At 47.3% G+C, this 21,941-nt stretch overlaps 1 protein-coding gene across 5 annotated transcripts in view; it reads right to left on the bottom strand.

Moving 5' to 3' along the window:
* Nucleotides 1-21,941, bottom strand: part of Calx (sodium/calcium exchanger 3) — a 327,704-nt gene that overhangs the window by 102,964 nt on the left and 202,799 nt on the right. For all 5 annotated transcript variants that reach the window (XM_050181076.3, XM_050181077.3, XM_055072463.2 and 2 more), the window contains one exon: nucleotides 81-1,293. In XM_050181076.3, coding sequence (XP_050037033.1) covers nucleotides 81-1,159 — 1,079 coding nt within the window. In that variant the 5' untranslated portion in view covers nucleotides 1,160-1,293. The remainder of the gene's footprint in view (nucleotides 1-80; nucleotides 1,294-21,941) is intronic.

The raw sequence follows: 21,941 nt of genomic DNA, 5'->3' as shown, positions 1-21,941 counted from the left end.
AACCTATTCACCCAAGCTTACACCCTACTCAACCGCTTTCAGTCAACAAGGAAAAAGAAAAAGAACACAAGCCTACGCACCTGTAGTAAGCCCTGCTCTTAGGACAGCGGGCAATGATCTCGTCTCTGGCCATGCTCTCGAGCTCGTGCATGGAGGCGTCCGGGTTCTTGTGACGCAGCTCGCGCAGGATCTGGGTGTACTCCTTGCGGTGCTCCTCGAACTCCTTGGCCTGGGCGCTCTGCTCCTCGCCGAAGAGGCGCACTGTGCCGGCGCCCAGAATGCCGTCGGCCAGCCGCTCCTTGCTGGGACCCATCTCGACGTCCTCCCCTTCACTGCCGACGATGACGCCGCGCTTGGTGACCCTGTACTTCTTGGAGAGGTACTTGTAGATCAGCAGCCTCCGGTCGGCGATGTACGCGGTGAGCACCGTGGCCGGAAAGAACATGAAGGTGACGGCGCCCTCCCACACCTCGATGACGCCCCACGACGAGTAGGTGATGATGATGTAGAGCCAGATGTAGGCGAACACGCTCCACGTCATGGTGACGAAGAACACGCGCAGGTGCTTGATGCGTCGCACCTCGTTGGGCGGGATCGAGTACACGCAGATGGCGATGATGACGAACATGTTGAACGCGGCGCTGCCCACGATGGTGCCGGGTCCCAGATCACCGGCTTCGAAGTTCTGCGCGTAGATCTCAATCACGGACAGCAGGATCTCGGGCGCCGACGAGCCGAGCGCCATGAGGGTCAGGTTGGACACGGTCTCGTTCCAGACGCGCACGCTGATGGTCTGCGTCTCGCCGTTGGGCTTCTTGATGGTCACCTCCTTCTCCTTGGACGTGATCACCTCGATGGCGGCCATGAAGCGGTCGGCGATGATGGAGATGCCAATGAACATGTAGGCCAGCGCCAGGAAGTAGACTAGGCCGCGGGCGACCACGTCGCCCGTGCTTATGTTTTCCTGGGGCATCCAGACCGGAAGGATGAGTCCGTCCTTGCACTGCGGGCCCTGCGTGCCGTTCCCGCTTCCGCCGCCGCCTCCGTCGTCGCTGACCTCGCTGGTGGCGCCGGCGGTGCCGAAGGCGCGCGATGACAGCAGGAGCAGTGCCAGGGACGCCAGCATCGCATTTCCCGACCGGAACCTTGGGCTCGCCATTTCGAACTGTGGTCGCTGAGGACGGTCGCGCGGTTATAAGGGGGTGCGCAGTTGCTGGAGAATCGAGCACGGGGGTTGCACGCGAGGCTAGGAAAGGCTTCCCAGGCCCGAGGTGCCTTTCAGGGGCATTCCACCTGAACCAACAAAGAGAGAGAAAGGTAGGAAATTAGAGTGACGCTCTCCGAATGTGTCCAAATGTATCGCGGAAGAATAAAGTTGGGTATATTGAAAATCACTGCTGGAGGAGCACATGTAGTTTCCTTTTCTTATTTTATCTGCCACGAAGCATATTTGCGCGGTCGCACAATCAAGAAAGCCAGTGACCCCAAAATTTTAGGTTAGAACAAATCTGCAATATCTTGTGTAGCTTCGGCTCAAGTAAACCGTAATCTTTCAACGTTGTCGTGGTTGTCTGCTCAGTTGCGGCTGATTACAAATCGGTTTCTCGTTTCTGCGTAAAACAACTGCCCGCGAAACTTTAACGCGATACAGGCCTTGCGAAGGCTCTCTTAGGCTTTCGCGCTGGCGCACTCCCACAGCTGTATTGTTCATTATTGCGCCGCCGTAAAGCCGATGTGAATTTATTTCCTCCCACTGCTTCGAAGGAATAGGAAGACGACCGCGCTCGTAACAACTTCTAACGAGCGAGCTTTAAGCACTTGCCAGCGACAGTGGCCATTTGATCTAGATAAACACCGCAACGCGCTTCATGGCGCAGCCAATGGAGTAAAACGTAGTTGTAGACAGCAGACATAATAATAAGATGCCGAGGCTAACAACCAATGCTATATAATGGCAGTGCAAAACCACATAAATGTATCCAGAGAGTGCGCTGTTAGCCAAGGCAGTGGTTGGGGAATGTCACATTTAATGAGCAAGCAGTTTTCGGAACTATCGCGCAAGGTGATACCACCGTAGTCACATCATCAGCTTCATACGAATCTGTGCATGTCGATACAGCCACGACTAATGAGCCTCGATCTCGGAGGGCAAATGCACCTCACGTTGTGTGCTTCAGTACTTGCGGAAGAAGGCCAAGGAGACCGAGAATCGGACGGCGGTTCCTTTTGGTCTTGTTCCCATACAGTTTAGGCCAACGGCTTTGCGAAGACAAGCATCGAAGCCAAAAACGATGCAGGATACCTAGCGGTCCAAACAAGACGACGCCTAAGAAACTTTTCCTGATTAGCTCACCGGGAAGTTCGCCCGCGAACAAGAAATGTAGCCCTCTTTCTTGTGCACTGAAAGTATCCCACGTCGCGTTTCATTTAGTTTCACACACGCAAATTGTTAAAATATAGCTATAATATTTGTCTTTTTATTCTTTGTGTGTGTCGGCATGGTGTGGCGCAAAGTCACAGGAATACCTTTCACATGCGCGTTCCAATACGTCAGATCGAAGCTGTCTTCTTAGCCGTTAATGTAGGCTGACTTGAGTACAGCCCACAACATGGACACACTCATACAGCACGAACATGTTCAAAACAAACCCGTAGCCATGTCAACCTTGAACCATGCATATAAAGAGCTCTCCCTCATTTATAGGCTAAGGTAGCAGTGTACAGAAATCGTGCGTATTTGTTGATATTTTCTTCTCTACCATAGCGCCAGTTTGAGCTATATTACCACGCGAACGCTCTCAAGAAGCTTCGTAACCTCAGAGTACAAAGTTCTTAATCTGGGCAAACACGCAGTAAGAATACCTAAATAAGGTGAAGCCGCTTTGGCGTGTTCAAAAACGAAAGCAAGGAACTCCTCTACGCTGATGGCGGTCTAAATGTCTGCGCACTTCGTCGAACAAACGCATATTTCTTACTCCGTGATTCAACGAAGAACATAAAATATAACTCTCCTTACGGGCATCTCTTCCCATTTACGTCTACCCCATTTACGTACGTCTCGTCCACTTACACGCAGTTTCTGGGTAAGTTATTGCCTTTAGCCAACTCCGCTAAACCCAACAGTCGTCACTTCCAAGTGCCCATATTTGATCTCTGCTCCGGGACGCCTTCTAATCCACATTACAGCGGCGCTCGGCGGCGTTAACACGCATTTACGGGCTCGCAGCAGCCATGTGTGACTTGGGACATAATCTCTCTTCCCTCTTCCCCCTCCCATCTGCACACTCGGAATCCTACGAACGAGCCTGGTTTAAGAGGGCCTTGAGTGCGCTTTCCGAAGGCTTTGGTAGGCGGGGCAGTACTCTGAGCGTGGTGGCGCAGTGACCTTCCGAAAGCAGCCTTTTAAGCCAGAGAAACCTGCGTGCTAATGCAACGGCTTTCTCGCGCTGGTATAGTGCGGCGACGGCGGTCCGCCTTTAAAGGGACGCTAAAACAGGAAAAGGACTAAGCTGAGCTGTATTAGTGAATAACTCGTCTGAAATACCGGAAGAGCCACCCTTATCGTTAGAGCGGGCTTGAGAAGTCAGAACATACATTTAAGCGTCAGAAGGGCGGCGAAGCCCCCCTACATTCTCGTCGCAATTTCAAGAATATCTGCGCATATTTATGGGAAATAAATGTCAATACCAATAATACCAATGTGTATGTTGCCGCACCAACTAGGCGCGACGTCATAGATTTTGAAGGCGTCTTCTTGGGTGTATATATATAATCCTCTGTAGGCGAAGATAAACTACGTGGTATTCTAAACGGGCCAAAGTATGACATTGGCAAGTTTATGGAATTCTTACGACGCCACAACAACCACAAAGGAGAAATATCTTGAAATTTATGACGTCACAATTAAGTGCCGACTGTAGGATAAGATCGCGCAATATACAGATAGTAAGGCGAAACAACACTACCACTACAGATAAGTTTGGCCTTTTTTTTTGTAGCAATCGACAGCGTACTAAAGCATTAACGCAAGTAGAGTTTTCAAAAAGAAGCATTTTGCCCGCCTAAAATACTTCAGTGTTCGTTTGTTGTCGCTCTTTATTTTCCCAGATATCTCCACGGTTCACTGGCGTACCCTGCATGTAAAACATTGCATGATACAGAGGCGCGAGTTTCGTCAAAAGATACAGTTTTTTTGCACATGTTCACCAAACCACCTTAAAGTGAAATCGAAATAACACCGTAAAATCGGTTAAAGCGCCCCCCCCCCCCCCCCCCCGTCCCCCATGAAGTGGTCTTCTCAGATTCTCTTTTCCTTCAGCTGGTAGAAAATGGTTGGTCGAATGAAACGAAAGTCAATATCCTCTCCCTCAAGTTCTTGTTCTTCGCCTCATCCGCAGCGCCCTCACGCCAGTGTGACATCACGGATGTTATGTTTGTTGCCGCTTCTGGCACTTTCAGTTCTGAAGAACGTTCTCTCAGCTTGCTTTCATACCGTGGAGTCTCCTACGAAAATTACTAGAGGGTGCTTTGATGCCGTGGTTGTGGTTGTTCAGCTGCTATGGAGGCTATGTGCAATCAATCAATCAATCAATCAATCAATCAATCAATCAATCAATCAATCAATCAATCAATCAATCAATCAATCAATCAATCAATCAATCAATCAATCAATCAATCAATCAATCAATCAATCAATCAATCAATCACACTGTTCTTCAAAACAAAGTACACAACGTTCCTTATGGCATTAATTTTAACATCGCCAAAAACGGATACTTGACTGGTCTAACAGTAAGACAAATGGCAACCCGTGGTACAAAGACAATTCGACTAATAATCAATTTGACCGAAACATTCGTACATAGAGCCCATGACGTTCTTGTGGCGTTATTTACTACGCTTCCTCTTTCTAAATTTTTCAGCAATTATGTTTCTGAAAGCTTAAAACTTCTGGTCTTGCGCATAACTATTGCGAATTGTCCCATTTACATCGATACATATTGTTAAGATGATCAATTTAGAAAGCCACAAAGTTACCGAAGCCTGAGGGATAACATTTAGGCAAATCCATGTACACAGTTCCCACCATTTTCATGCTTGCATCTTCCGTATATACTAGCGCCAGAGTTCGCTTTAGTATATTTTGTAAAAACAATTTACAGCCATGACTCCTAGGATCTATGGATGGCATATAATCGTTCCCTCCTGAAGAGGGCACAGGACCCGAACATTCTTTTAGTTCATGGTCCTTGAAGGTGGTGTTCAAGGCATGCTCACGTAAAAGAAGTTGAAAAAAAGAAAAAGAAAACGAAAGCGTTGTGCAGAACATCTGACCCGAGTTTTGCTGCGGTCGTATATTACTCGCAAGCTACCGTCTTTGGACCAGAAATGATGGAAAGCTTAAGAACACCTGTAGTTTAAGAGTAGGTGATGAAAGTCAAATAAAAAGAAAGGTTACGACTTAGAAAGCCCCGTCCCCCGAAAGAAAGAAAATATACCGAAAAAGAAGGACAGACACAACAAACTTGTGCACAATATTCGTATATCGGCGGGCTGAAATTCCTCGCAAGTAGCAATGTGGAGAACAACGAATGAACTGTTCACGCAGTCTATTTGTTCTCAGCGTCGTCTGGCATCCACTGCGTTTCTTTTTTTATTTCTTCTCACAGGCCCCTCGGAAACGCAGCATATCGCAAAGCATGTTTTTTGCTCATGGCGATTCAAAGAACTGATGTGACCAATTTCCTTCAACTGATCGAGAATTCCCCTGACTTATACTTTCGTGTATTGGACGTTGTACGATCTGCGAGGGTGCCCGCTGTTACGATCGGCGTGCAGGGGTACTGAACTACAAGCATTTCCCAGCCCGATGCAGCTGTTTCGATCGACCTGTGATGTTGGCGATCTTCGGAGAAGCAACCTTCGAACCCTTCCCGCCCGCTGCGACGAGTCGTTATGTAAAGCCAACAATGCGCCTCCTCGGACAGCCCAGCGGCGCCGGAAAGGCTAGCCACGTTCGGCGGGCCGAGTATTGTTAGTTGATTTGCTGTCGCCTTCACGATCTACTTGGAGCAAGAGAACTCCTGGAAAAGAGTGTCTTGGGGTGCTTTCTCACGGGCCCCAGAAATCGTCACGGTCCATGGACAGACGCGGCGTCAACTGCGGGGTCAGCTCGGAAATCAAGAGGCGCCTGCTTGGGTCAAGCTAATCAACCCCTGTCTACGACGACCCACTCCCCTCGGTGTGTTCCATGAAACAAAGTGCGGAAGTGAGGGTATGAACCGTCCTCCTCAAAGGCGGGTCGACTACAATGACTTTGGATGCTCCCATTGGACGAAGGTTGAACGGCAGTTTTCCCTCACCTAGGGATCTAGGGAGGACAGAGGGTTTTTAAGCAGCCGTTTCCGGCTGTTCGGTGTGGTTTCTTTTCCAGTCATGCTAGACGGATGAAATGTAACGTTCTCCACCCTTTATGCAGATATTGTGAATAAATACCATATTGCTCGTTCTCGATGAGAACAAATCCCTCCCTTAGCGTGGATGAGTCCGACGACGGGATGAGCCAGCTACACTTATTTCATGCCCGACCCCAACTCTTACACCCCGGGAAACTGAAGAAAAGTGAAGAGCCCCTCATCATCATCAGCAAGAGCATCATTACCCTAATTATGTCCACTGCAGGGCTAAGGCACCTGCCAGTGATCGCTAGTCATTCCTTTCTTCTACCAGCTGATTATATCGTATGCCTGCAAATTTACTAATTTCATCATGTCACCTAGTTCTCTGTCATCCTCGGCTTCCCTTCCCTTCCCTCGGTACCCATTCTGCAACTCTAACAGACCACCGGTTATATCTGGCCTACTCATTATACGGCCTTCCCAGAGCCACATTTTACTCTTGATGTCAATTAGAATATTAGCTATCCCCTCTTTGCTAGCTGATGTACACTATTGTCTTCTTCCCTCTTCGCTATCATTTTTCGTTCCATCACTCGTTGCGCCGTCCTCAGCTTTACCTCAACCTTCATTGTTGACCTCCAAGTATGTGTCGCATGCGTTAGCAGCGGTAAAACGCAATGATCGTATACAATTTCGTTTTCAAGCGGCAAACTGCTCTGAGCCCCAATAGTTCATAACAACGGTCCGAAAAGCGATGTTGGAGCCAAAGTACCGACAAGAGGACATGCCTTCACACCGGGGCACGTTTTGCGAAGTAAATATGGATGGATTGATTTATTGACAGAGTTGTCTTGTTGTTGCGACGGAAACCGAGTCCCCTTGTCTTAACGTATGCTCCGCTGCATTCCTTGTTCGAACAATGTCGGTCACTTCGTCTCCATCTTCCATCGAACTTCTGTCTTGTTCGCTTAATAATTTTCCGTGGTATACCAAAGGTAAAAAAAAAACCTTCTTAAGCGTAACCTTCGGTTCCGGATACTGTCGTACACACAAGTCGAATTCGGAGCTATACTGCCGACGGCAGAGACTGCAGGACTCGGAGCGGACGTGAACGGGATTTGCCGACGACGATGCGGCGTGCCAGAGAATTAAGCTCGCACCCCGACGACTGTCCCTCGCGGGCCCAAAACTTCTTTCCGCGCGGCAGCAATCAGAGGCGGTGGTCGTGAAGCTGTCACCGGCGAAGCCGTGATCCCCTATTTCTCCCGGAGAAGAGCGAGCGTGCCGCAAGGAGAGACGGGATTGCAAACAATGGGTTGGGCTGCTGCCGAATCAGTTTCAGGACGGCTCGGCCGCGTCGCCCGCCTCTCGAACGAGGGTGCGGGCCACTCAAGGCGATTACTTTTGGCCCCGCGCCGCACTCCTGTGGAATCGACAAACACCACGTCGTCGTCGCCACCATCGACACCTACCGGGAAAAAAACAGCATATACGCCATCGACCTTGACCGTTATCCAAGTGCCCATATACATGTTTCCTGGCATCCTCCCTAAACGCAAGAAAGGACGTAAGATAATTTGTGCCTCGAGTGTGCAACACATAAGTCCCGTGATCTGCTCCTCTTTTCTGTATTAGCAGTGGGCGAAGTGGTCGGTTAGCTTTCAGGGCCTTCTGCGAACGCGACACCATCCCAAGCAGACACCGCGATTGACGCAAAAGGTTGGGAATTAGAAGAAGTTAAAGCTGCGCTGCAGTTACAATGCAGTTGTGGTTCTACATGTACAGAGGGCAAACCAGAAACAATCTCTTATTTCTATGGACGTTTCAGCGCGAACGGAAGAAGCCATACGACACAAAGAGGGGTACACGTTCTTCTGCCGTTTTGTGTTTCGCATGCGCTACACACTGTATGTGACGTCCTACCAAACAGTCGATAGGTGTATCATACTTAGTATATTTTTCCATGCTGTACTCGCACATATGCTTGGCCAACGCTTTCCGATTCTGGGCCAAGGTCGGCTGACGAATATACCCACATCGCCAAAGCATGGTCAAAAATGCGGCGCGACGCTGTGCCTAGATTAGTCCCGATTCATGCACTACAATATGGATGCAAATGGAAGCAGTCCGTCATGCCATGTCGCACTCCTGGCTGACGTTGCGGGACATTGCTGGTTTGATATCGCCACCTAAATATTCTGGCGTCCCGAAATCTCCCACATGAAATAGCATAGGGCACTCTGGGCTTTGCAATCAAACGGTATCAATACATACCTTCATGACGACTTAACGCTCGCATATACGACCAACAGTTTTTTTTTTTTTGCACTGAGGTAGAGGGACGAAAAACAAGCCAGTGAGACAAAGAAAAGGCACTAAAAGCGAAACTATGCGGGAACTCGCAAACGGTCACGCTACAATTGATTGTTGACATAGCCGCGCGTGGCCCAAATAACCATACAACGACACCCAACCACTTTCATTAGCATCGAGTGTCCATTTTCGTACGCTAAGTATCTAAACTAATTTTGTTGTTATTCCAAGTAGATTATGTCAACGCTGAGAAGAAAAAAAAAAGAACCCCCGGTTATTGCAACCATCGCGCATTAAACGAACCGATCAACAATGTCGCTTCCGTATGCCTGGACTCCAGCACTCTCCGTAATAAGGCAGATTAAAGACCTGAGTGAGGTCTTTATGAGTATGAACACTAGTTACGTTTCCCATTCTCTCGCGCTAGGTGCTCGAGGAATCAGTCACGTGATGTCTGACCTCAACCGGTGGCTTGAGGAGTTCGTTGGAATGGCGCAAAGGAAAGAAAAAAAAAGGAAATACAAGAACGTGAGAAAGACGACATCGGAAAAGATCGAACAGCTCGATTTTTTTCCAGTGATGGATTGTTGCTAGCAGACACCTCGGAGTACCGTTACAGTCCAAACAATGGGGAGAAAACAAAAACAGATTCATCGGTCGTGCTGAATAATAAATGAGGTCGCGGCCAGTCGGGCGGTGGAAGTGCACAAAAAAAGTTAGACTACTCACTGCGAGGAAATATGCGCTCTCGCAAAACAAGAAGGTAAAGGACAGACAGAGCTAGACACCAGCCGAAACCGACATAGCGAAAAATCCAGGACAAAAGGAGGAAAAAGGATGACCCCAAGAATATACACACGAACTGTACTATTGGCTCGAGCGAAAGGACACCACATCAATAAAGCACGTTAAAGGCGGGACGTGGGAGCGATTGACAGTCGGACGCCCCATGTCCGGGAAACAGAGGGTTACGAGAGGGAGCAAAGAGTGAATGGCTGACAGTGTGGGTTAGGGGTGTAAACACGCTAGTACACATAAAGAGGAAACCGGGACGGGGGATCCAATGTCGGGAAGCCTCGCCTAACTCGATCTTCCGTGCCGGCAGGACGGCGAAGTAAACAGAGCGGCGCGAGACACGCCACGGGCTTCTGTTTGCGAAGGAGCTGGCTGTCAGCTGTCTCGCCGACTCCGGAAACAACACGAGAGAGAGAGAGCGAAAGAGAGAGAGAGAGGGGGGAGAACATGCAGATTCGAGAGGTATCGCGTTTTTGAGACTAAAACGTGCACTGCCCGTGCAAGAGGCGCGGTCAGAGGGGAATACAGCCCTGGGGCTTCCTTGCGGTGTTAATAGGCCGGAACAGGAGAAGTACGTGGAGAGGAGAAGACAACGAAAGATTTCAAAAGAAACTTGATGGAGCGTACGCTGCCGTTTTGACGTGCACTGGCGTACGCTGCCGCTAGTGTACAGTGACGTTCACTGTACAACGAGTTAGGGAACGAAAAAAGAAATGATACGCGTAACATTGAGAGACAGGAAGAAAGCGGTGTGGACTCGAGAGCAAGCGGGGGGTTGCCGATATTAGAGATGACATTAAGAGGGGGAAAATGGAGCTGCGCGCACCACGTAATGCATAGGGCAGATACCCGGTGGACCATTAGGGTTACATGAGCGGGGGGGGGGGGGGGGGGCAAGGGAAAGGAAGCGCAGCCGAGGACGGTAGACGATTAGGTGAGGTGATGTAATGAGCGAAGTGACAGGCATAAGATGCTTGCCAGTCGGCGCAAGACAGGGGGTAATTGGAGATTGTTGGGAGAAGGGTTTCGTCGTACAGTAGACATAAAGATGATGGTGATAATGATGATGATTATGACGACGACAACGACGAGAACGACGGCGGCGGCGATGATGATGATGATGATGGTGGGACTGCCGTTGGGACGAGTGAGTCCAAAGCATTGCAGCAGCGCTAGCTTTATTATGCGTAGAGTAACTTGACCCCTTCTCTCCATGGTTGGGTTTAGCGCCTCAAACAATATACGGTCCACGAAAGACGCCATAGCGGGGAGCACATGCTATTTTTAACCACTCATGGTTATTTACGTGCACAGAAAACGCGCCACGAGATATCTTGTTATCATTATTTTTTTAATTCCTGCGTGATGAGAATGTGGCCACCACTATAGGGTATCGAACCTGCGACGCTTTTTCTCGGCAGCAGAGCGTTACAGTAGTGCGCTGGGCTACCGCGCTAGCTTGGAATAACTGACCTTTCTGCAGTAAATGGAATTTTTGAGTACTACACGTCTGTTGCTGGTGTATACAATTCAATATTTCCGGCGAAGGCGAACGCTGGCAGTCCATTGCGAGTTTCTTCTTTTCTGTCTTTTTTTTGTTTGATACCCCCGCTTGCACTTAGGTATAGTCGTTACAATCACTTTTCACAGACGTGTTTCCGGAACAGTGTTGCCGACATCAAAGGTGCACATACAGTCAGACGTGGAGAGATAATTAAGAGGATTCAAATTAACGCAAGCTCAAGATTATTCATATATTGTCGCTCGCTGCTGCAAGTATCGCTTCTAATACCGTTAAATGCCACCATTCTGATATATTCAAGGCTCTTACCATTAAAAAAAAAAAGGACATCAGCAACTATCGTTCTCATTAACGCAAACTTCGGGCACTAATTACGAGCCACCAATTTCTCGACACAATTTGAGACTCTGACATAATCTTAAAGATCGATCCTTCGTGACCGATAATTAACAAATTTGACCTAATGAACTAATGACGTCCTGCCGTTGCCGTGCTATCATCGCCGTGTTGTTCGTGCGGCTGTCATCATCTTTGTCGCGGCCGTCACTGTCGAGCCATTATCGACATCATGCCGCCGTCGTCACTGCAGTATTATGTTTGTCCCCATGCTGACGTCATTGTCCTTGCGGTCGTCGTGCTGCCCTCGACATACGACAGCTCTGGTTCTCTTACCGCTATTTGCTTCGTTCAAGTCCGTGCCCTGTTTGCGTACCCTGCTTTAACCAAAACGTGAGCAGCGAACGAACGAACGAACGAACGAACGAATTAATTAATTAATGGCCGAGCAAACAAACGAAGAAACGAAAGAATGAACAAATAAATGAATTGATTAATGGCTGAATGAAGAAAGAAACGAATGAATAAACGATGGAGAAAACGAATAAATGAACGAACGAACGCACGAACAAACGAATGAACCAACAAAGAAACGAACAGTATCGGCTCGTTTTCTAACTCATAACTGCTCTTTGCACTTAAGAAGGGGGGGGGGGGGGGGTGGAGGGGAGGGAATGGACACTTCTATGGCGAAACGTGAAATAACGCCGATATGGCTCGAGTTCCAACCCACGTGACTCTATTCATTGGCACGTTCTTTCATACGGGTGAAACTGCCTTCCGCCCAGCAAACTGTTATCGCTCAGCGCAGTCGCACCCCATCCGTACAGCGCGGTACTGTGGCGCAGCATCCGCAAAAACAAACGACAGGAAAAAAGAAATGCTTCCCCAGTTTTCCCTTGTGTGCTTAGAAAATAACGCGGCGCCGCAATCTGCTGATATTCCGCAAATTAAAACAAATCTTTTTTGTCCTTTCTCGCAAATCCGAGGCCTTAACTTTAGCGTTATTTCTTTCTCTCTTTCTCTCGTTCTTTTCTTTCTTCCATATTTTTTTTTTTTTTTTTTGCCCTTTTGCTCGTTCCAACAATGCCGGCTGCCGCACGCGCTAATAGCGAGATAACTGCACTTCCTTCGCGGCATTCAATTCCCTCGCAAGCAGCCGCTTGATAAAATATCACAAGCTACGCTCCGCTGTACAAAGCAACGGGCCGTAATGCGATACACTTTGAAAGCAAAACCGACGCCTTTGAATGGTTTGCACCTTTGCTCGCGCTGCGTCCAGGGCTAACTTAAAAATGCACAAGAACGCGTGCTATCGTAATGCTTCTCCGAAATTATTGAGCCCTGACGCGTTGTACCGGACAAGTAGTTAGTCATACCGACAAAGAAAAAGAAATGAAAATCTCGAAAGGAAATAATTAGAACATGAGCTGCAGGGAGGTTGTAAGCATCGCTCGTTGAACGCCTTTTTTTTTTTTTTTTTTGCGTATGACGTGTAGCCAAATCGGCTCGCAAACGAGTCGAGCGATATTTGTTGTTGCAAGCTGCGAGACCGAAATAGCGGAATAAAAGAAACTGAAACAAAATTTAAAATAAAAGGACTCTGCAGTAAAAGCAAAACAGAAGAGAGCCCGTCTCACGCTAAAGACAGAACAGCCGTTTTAACGTCCGTGTTTAAAACACCGACGGACGCGCTTTATACGTGTTTGTTTACACAGCGCCGCCGCATAAATAACGCCTTTCCGCTCCCCCCTCTACCCTTCCGAACCCCCTTTTCTCCTCCTTTACATCAAACGGGAGCTCCTAGAACAAAAAAAAAAATAAAAAAAAAAAAACCCCAGAGCTGCAGCTGGCGTGAAGCGGCGGCGCTTAAGCCTGGAGTATTGCGAATGGACAGAACACGAGATAACCATTCGTTGATTTCTGCACGGCCTGATAACTGTACGGTTTCTCTGTAAACTTTATTATTGAACTGTTCTTTTCGAGTGAATTAATGCGATTTAAGTAAAACCAGCATTGGTTACTAACGCTCAATTTACAAAGTTACACGGTGTCTATCGTGATTGCTGATTTACATGTTCGGGCACTTTGCGTCGCATTCTGTGAGTCTTTTTTTTTTTCCTTATAACTTTTTAATAATTGTTGAACTTGATTTAACGTACGACAGTAACAGGAGGCCTTATTTTAATATTCTGGTGTTTTACTTGCCAAAAGCCACGATATGATTACGAGGCCCGATGTATAGTGGACAACTCGGGATTGACTTCGAGCACCTGGGTTTCTTTAACGGGCACCCAATGCAAGGTACACGGGCGCATTTTTTTTTTTTTCATTTTTCTTGCACCCTCACTTTTCTTTTTCGAGCTATTTGAACTCTTAATTACATTTCGCTGCTGAAGCTTCAGTTCCCTAACTCTTGCTGGTGTTGTTGTTATGGATAACTTTTTCTTCCCGTGCATCATAACCAAGGGCTTGGCTGTTCACGGGCACTTCCAGAAATTAAGTAATTAATTAGCAGTAGCCACCCCCTTCCCGCTTCTTGGCTCTCTCTTATTATGTGACTTCCAACTGCAACAAACTGGCAAGACGGGCTAGTTTGTCAAAGTTCATCGCAATTTATTTATTTATTTGTTTATTAATTTATTTATTTTTCAGGGGCGTCAGCGGACACATGCAAGGAGGGGTAAAAACAAAAAACAATATACGAGAATACAGCGCTTGAAAAACATCCACCGCAGTTGCACTAAAAAAAAAAAGCCATCGCGATAAGCTTCCTACGGAACACTGAAGATATATCCGATATATATAAAGAACACTGATGTCATATATATATATATATATATATATATATATATCCCGCCTCTACTCAAAAATCTTGTTGTTAAGCAAACCAAAATGAAAGAGTGAGGCAAGGCACACGTTGGACCTCTTTTCTGATATGCGGTGATCACAATGCGAGTACTGCAGTAGGAAGAGGCCCCCGGGCATTTCGCCCCGAATGACGAGCCCGTTACGGCATGATAGAGAGCGGCCAGCCAATATCCGTTCCGGGTCGGGGGCAGCTGCTGCCAGATGCCGGCCGAACGTCAAAACAAACAGCTTCCCCGCCGAGATCGGCCTGCTAAACAAGCTGTCCGTAGTCCTCCGTCAACTCCGCCGGCGGCTCTTCGGAACCCTTCTCGAACAAATCCTTCCGCCCTGCCCGTCTCTCGCGATTGTCTCAAGGAGAGTGGCGAGAGGAATAAGTTAGAGAGAGAGAGGATGAGGGAAGGCGTAAGCCTGTCTTTTGCGATTGTCTGGAGGAGAGTGGCGAGAGAAATAAGTGAGAGAGGGAGATAGAAGAAGGAGGGAGGATGAGTGAAGGCGTATGCCCGTCTCTCGCGATGGAGGAGAGTGGGGATAGGAATAAGAGAGAGAGAGAGAGAGTGAGGGAAGGCGTAAAAACGACGATGTGCGTGCCGACCTCTGTTTGGGGCACCGGTATATAGTGCCGATCACGTGACCCGGATTATTGCGGCACGCACATCGAGAAGGTGAAGATCGAGGTGCTGGGACGAGCGGTTTCTTTTGTTTAGCGTAGGAGGCGGCGCGCGATCGCCCACTGTAAATAAGAACGCGCAGAGCGTACAGTGACGAGAGATTACCGCGTAGACAAGTGTGGTGTACAGCTGCGTCCATACATTCGACCTCCTCTCCTTCTTACCTTGAAGAGGCTGCCTTTACCTTGGGAGCTACCTGTCCAAACACGTTGTAACGGAGGCGCGATAGATTTGATCGGCAGCCATGGGAAAATATTTATTGACGTTTACTTTGTTTAATGCGTAACGTTTGCATTTTTGAAATGTTTCCAGCAAACTTTTATTCGTGCAGTAAACATGTTTCTTTTTGTTCTTCCAAACGCATGAAAAATGAAAAAAAAGAAAGAAGATAAACTTGAGAACTACAATTCCGCAGGGACGACAGGAGCAGATATGACCATAACGTGAACTGCATCAAAAAGGAAATTGCAGGCAAACAGAAATGCACAGCAAGAAAGGAATCTATATATATATATAATCAGGCTACCCTGCGCAGAGCTTTGGTGCCCTGGGGCTGAATTCACGACCGTTTTCGTTCGTAAATTTGCTACAGGCCACCTTCATAACAACATGTCGAACAGCACGTTTGGTTGGCTTTGCGCTCTCACAAACAGTATTAACGTAAGTTCATTTTTGTCAATACGGGTCCTGATATTTACTCTAAACATTTCAAAAGAAGTTCCTGCACTTGCTCCTGCCTTGTGATCACTTAAATCGTCTTTAAAAAAAAAAACTCCGCATCGTTCGATCAAGCACCTGGCATATTTGCTTGGGTGGCCTTACAAAAAAGAAAAAAAAACGCAACTAAGAAACGTCCATTCTAATCGCATGTCACCATCATGAAGCAAGACGCTACAGTTAACTCAGTGAGTGAAGCTTCCTAATGGCAACAAAAAGTCTGCGTGAATTAGGCGCACAGCATTATCAAGCGGCAAACGAACTAATTGCAATATTGCGGTGAAATGTGAATAAAATCAATCAAGTTGTAAACAATGTATTTTCCTTTAGATTTGGACGAAATAATCGCATGCAAGCTGTAAAATAACAACCATGTGGTCCGCTTTAGATTCTTGTTTATAGATGCTGTTGAGAGGAATGTTTTCTTTTCTTGTTGTCTTTTGAGCATCATTTTCGCAATCGTAAATATAGTGCTCCAGTGTGGCAAATTTTTTGGCGTTTACGCGTTGGAATGCATAACCGTAAGTATATTGCTGGCATCCTGAAACTGTGCAGCGCAGCCTAAATGATGATGTGTGGTGTTTTGTGGCGCAAGGGCCAGCTTTGGCCAAAGAGCGCCATGACAAGTGGTAATGTTGATGTATTATGGATGGCGTGCACAATGAATTCCTTATGGTAGATGTCACATGGCTGTAAAAGGGCCTAAAATCTGTAGCTGTAAGTGGAGTAGAATATATAGTTGCTAAAATAATGACGGTGACTAGGCAGCGATGTGGGTTATGGCAATGGGCTGTCGTAAAAACACTGTGCAATAAAACAACACTGACACCAGAGTTTTAAGAGAGCCCTTGAATGCAGGGCTGTTAGTCACGTGCTAAAAATTGCCTGGCCAAATGATTTTCAGGATGTCGGTTTCTTCTAAAAAATCTAAGACTGTTTGCAGTTTGAAAAATGGTTCGTCACTAAGAAAAAATGCAGGATGGAGAGGTATATTTTCGCGATATGCAGAAGGGAAATACTTTTTCCTCTCCGTTTCTATTGCAGGGCACTGGATAAGAGCATGGATGACTGTGAGGCCATCGCCGCACCTACTACAAGTAGGAGGATTCCCGCCAGTCAATAGGTAGGAGTGAGTACTGTAAGTGTGTCCTATTCTTAATCGGCAAAGAAGTACTTCTTTGTACCGTGCTGTTTTCTCACTTATCCAACTCCGCAATCTTGGTTTTATAATATGTAACTTATTCAATGTTTGTGTATCCCACTCTGATTGCCAATGTTTCCTCAATTTACGGCGTAAAAAGGGCTTTAGGTCTGTGGCAGGAATGGGGATATTTCCATCTGTGTCGCTAAAACTCACTGACGTAGCGTTTTCGTCAGCAGCTACGTTGCCTTTTATACCTTTATGGCCAGGTACCCAGCATATAATAATCGCTTGGTTGCAGATATATGCGGAGCACAACAAACTATACAGCGCATTCAAAATGGGATTCTTATGTTTTCGTAAGCTAATCAGGGCTCTCACGACACTTAGTGAGTCTGTAAAGACAACAGCCTTAGCGACATTTCTGCGCCTTATGTGTTTAACAGCCGAAAGTATACCGTATGCTTCTGCCGTAAAGATACTGGTGTGTGGGTTTAGTGGCCCTGATGTTGAAAATGAGGGTCCGAGAGCTGCGTAAGCAACACCAGCAGGAGACTTCGAAGCATCTGTGTAGTATTCGTCACAGGAATACTTCTCTTTAAGTTCAAGAAAATGTGATTGTATGTGAGCCTCAGGTGCTTGTTTTGATATTTCTAAGAAGGAGATGTCACATTGGATAGTTTGCCACTCCCAAGGCGGTGGAAGCCGAGAGGGGGCCATTAAGACATTCTCTAAAAGAGAGACTCCTGTTTTTTCTGAGAGTGCTTCCAACCGGAGGGACAGAGGAGGCCGGACACCTGGGCGGTTACGGAATAGCCTGGCCGTGGAGGAGTCGTGAATAATTGAATGACATGGATGATCCACAGCTGATTTTACCTTCAAGGCATACGAAAGACACAAATATGTCCTTTGGTAGTACAGCGACCATTCATTAGATTCGACGTAAAGGCTTTGCACAGAACTAGTTCTAAAGGCGCCTGTTGCAAGGCGGATGCCTAAGTGGTGGACAGGATCTAGCATTCTTAGAGTACTAGGTCCAGCAGAATTATAGACTATGGCCCCATAGTCAAGGCGTGTTAATATTAGGCTTTTGTACAACTTTATTAGGCATCTCCTGTCGCTTCCCCAAGCTGTGCGTGACAACAGCTTCAGAAGATTCATAGTCTTGAGGCACTTTGCCTTAAGATACTTCATGTGTGGCACAAAGGTTAGCTTACTGTCTAGAAGGATCCCTAAGAATTTGTGTTCACAGCTCACAGATAACCGTTCTCCATTGAGATTGATTACTGGTTCCGCCTGTATACCTCTTTTATTAGAGAACAGGACGCACGTACTTTTTCTCGGATTTAGCCTAAAACCATTTTCGTCCGCCCACTTAGACAATTTATTTATGCAAAGCTGTACATGTCGCTCACAGATACTTAGATTACATGATTTAAAACCTATCTGGATGTCATCTACATATACAGAATAAAACATACTACGTGGTATGGCAGTCTGGATCGAGTTCATTTTGACTATAAAAAGAGTGCAGCTGAGCACACCTCCTTGTGGAACACCAGCCTCCTGCGTAAATGGACGGGACAGAACGTTACCAATTCTTACACGGAACGTGCGATTGGAGAGGTAACTCTGAATGGTGTATAGCAAGTTGCCTCGAACTCCCATTTCAGACAGATCACGGAGGATTCCAAAGCGCCAGGTTGTGTCGTATGCCTTCTCCATATCTAAAAATACAGACAGGAAAAACTGCTTGTGGACAAAGGCATCGCGGATATTTGTCTCGATGCGGACAAGGTGATCTGTTGTGGATCTACCATCTCTAAAACCGCACTGTAAGGTATCGAGTATCTTGCTGCTTTCAAGAAAATGGATGAGGCGACGGTTAATCATTTTCTCAAATAATTTGCATATACAACTTGTCAGAGCTATGGACCTATAATTGTTGGGTGAGGAAGGGTCCTTGCCCTCTTTGAGAATAGGGATTACGATTGCTTCTTTCCAAACAGAAGGAATGTAGCCTGCAGAGAACATGGAATTAAAGAGTGACAGTAGTGTTTTTTGTGTTTCGGGGTGCAAGTGTCTGATCATCTCATACATTATCCTGTCACTTCCTGGAGCGGACTTGTTGCAACAGTTCAGTGAGGCCTGGAACTCAGCCATTCCAAATGGACGGTTGTATGCTTCGTTGGATGTGCTTTTCCGATCCAAATTCATCTGCTCTGCTAGTCGCTGGTATTTTAGGAATGTATCTGTGTAATGTGATGTACTGGAAATGTGCTCGAAATGTGCTCCTAGACAATCTGCCTGATCCTCCAGGGTGTCTCCTTGTGTATTTAATAAAGGTAAGGGATGAGTTTCGCGGCCTTTTATTTTGTTAACCCTGTTCCAGGCTTTTCGTTCGTCTGTATATGAATTGATGCTGCTTATGTAGTTTTTCCAACTTTCGCGTTTAGCGCGGCGGCGCGTTCTTCTCCCTTGCGACTTGATCGCCTTGAAATTAATGAGGTTCTCTGCGGTTGGTGAGTTACGGAGGAGATTCCAAGCCTTGTTTTGCTTTTTCCTGGCTTCTCTACACTCCTCATTCCACCATGGAATACGTCGTCTTGAGGGCGACCCTTTTGTTTGGGGGATACATACTGATGCAGCATCAATAATGAACGCTGTTATGTATGCTACTGCGTCGTCTAGGCTAAGTTCACAGATATCATTCCAGGGCAGCTGCGTTAGTTCGCGAAACTTCGTCCAGTCGGCTGAATCAACTTTCCATCGAGGAACATGTGCAGGATACTCACTTTGTTTTTTAAGGTTTAGGACGATGGGGAAGTGATCACTGCCATAAGGGTTATTAATGACATCCCACTGGAGATATGGCACAATTGTACTAGACGCTATGCTTAGGTCTATCGAAGAAAATGTTTTATGTGTAGAGCTGTAAAACGTTGGCTTTTTCTTATTAAGCAAGCAGGAACTCAAAGTGAATAGGATGTTTTCTATAAGCCGTCCTCTCGCATCACAGCGTGAGTCACCCCACAGTGTGCTATGCGCATTTAGATCACCGACGACTATGTAAGGGTGACGCAGCTCATCAATAAAGCTTTGAAATGTTGTGCTAGAGAGTTGATAATTTGGGGGGATGTATACGGACGTGATAGTAACTAGTTTATTGAATAGTACTGCTTGGATAGCAACAGCCTCAAGGGGAGTTCGGAGTTGCAGTTGCCGACAAGCAACGCCTCTGTCTACTATTATTGCTACGCCGCCGGACGATGCAACAGCATCATCTCGGTCCTTCCTGAAAATAGCATATTGCCTAAGAAAGTTTGTTTGCGTAGATTTAAGGTGTGTCTCCTGAACACACAGCACCTTTGGATTGTATTTGTGTAAGAGTTCTTTGATATCATCGAGGTTGTGGATCAGACCTCTCACGTTCCAGTGTAATATTTGTGTATCCATATTGTTTGTGTTTATGTGCTGTGTGTCAAGAGATATGAATTAGGTTGGCTCAAGGGTCCTTTCCAGGCCCCTTGATGCGGGGTATTTCTTTTTTCTTGGCGCGCTCCAGGGAGCAACGCCGTCCCTTCGGCGTCTGAGACGCCGGAGAAGTTTTTGTTACATCCATCGCCTCGTCAGAGGCGCTGGATGACGCCCGCTCAGCGGGCACGCGCGGGGGTTTTTCGGGCCTGTCTGCAAAAGCAGTGGCCCTGGGACCAGCAGGCTCGGAGGTCTGCTGGCCGTTCGTGGTAGGGGGCGGAAGAGCCGTGGCTGCTCCCGCCAGGGGGGCTGATGGCGTAACCGCCGTCACACTCCGTGTGACTTGCGCGGCCGCCTGAAAATGTAGCGCTGCCCCCCGGCGCGCCACATCGGTGTAGGAAGAACTGGACTGATTTTGGAGTGAAAAACGCTTACGTGCCTCTGGAAAAGATAGGTTTAGTTTGACTTTCAGTTCAATTATTTGTTTCTCCTTTTTCCACGAGGGGCACGATCGCGAGTAGGCGGGGTGATCTCCTTCACAGTTGGCACAGTGGTTTGGTGAAGTACAGATGTCAGAAGCGTGTTCAGCAGAACTACACTTAGCACAAGTAGCACGTCCTCTGCAGGTTTGCGACCCATGCCCAAAACGTTGACACTTAAAGCATCGGCGCGGATTTGGGATGTACGGTCTAACACGAAGCTTGCAGTAGCCGGTTTCTATTGATTCAGGGAGAATGCTGGTTCCAAATGTTATGATTATATGCCTAGTTGGTATTTCTTTGTCATCTCGTCTTATTTTAATCCTTTGCACTTTGACAACGTTCTGTTCCTGCCATCCTTCTAGTAGTTCGCTTTCACTCAGTTCGAGAAGGTCATCTTCTGAGACGACCCCGCGCACTGTGTTCATGGATCTGTGTGGGCCCACTGAGACTGGAATTTCTCCAAATGCAACAAGTTTCGAGAGTTTGTCATATTGCGCTTTGTCGCGAAGTTCGAGAAGAAGATCACCACTTCCCATCTTAGTTACTTTATAGCCTGGGCCAATTGCTTCAGTGAGAGATTTCGCTACGACAAATGGTGAGATCATTCTGACTGTTTTCTTATCGTGCTGACTATGTACAACGTGGTACTTTGGAAAGGATTGTTTTGGCTGCATGAAGAAAGGGAATGTTTCATCGGTGCGCCCCCTCTTCAGGGAGCGATCAGGTAGCGGAGGAAAGTTATTTGCCATATAGAGCAGGAAAGTTCGGCGGCGATGGTGGCCACCCACCACCGAGCCCAACAAGGGGACGCTACAAGGTTGGAAGAATACCTGCAGACGCCAGCCATACATCGCCGCTATAACCTAATATATATATACCCAAGGCAGGATAAATAACACACGGTTAACCCTTGCCGCCAGGAAATACGGAAGTAATAAGAAGTGAAGAGAAGACAGAAAAGATGGAAAAGTGGGAGAGAAAGACGAAGATTGGAGTAGAGGACAGGAAAAGGCGACTGCCGATTTCCTCCAGGTGGGTCAGTCTGAAGGTGCCGTCTATGTGAAGCCGAGGCCGAAGAGGTGTGTTGCCTCCGCCGGGGGGCCTTAAAGGTCCAAACACCCAGCATCGGCTCAACCCCCAGGATCCCCTTTTCCCCAGACACGGCTAAGCCGCGCACGGCTACACGCGGGAGGGTCCAACCCTCGTGTGCTCGGGTACGTGGTG

The sequence above is a fragment of the Dermacentor andersoni genome, chromosome 7, assembly GCF_023375885.2.
Source record: "Dermacentor andersoni chromosome 7, qqDerAnde1_hic_scaffold, whole genome shotgun sequence".
NCBI lineage: Eukaryota > Metazoa > Arthropoda > Arachnida > Ixodida > Ixodidae > Dermacentor > Dermacentor andersoni.
This window is presented reverse-complemented; position numbering and strand designations above follow the sequence as displayed.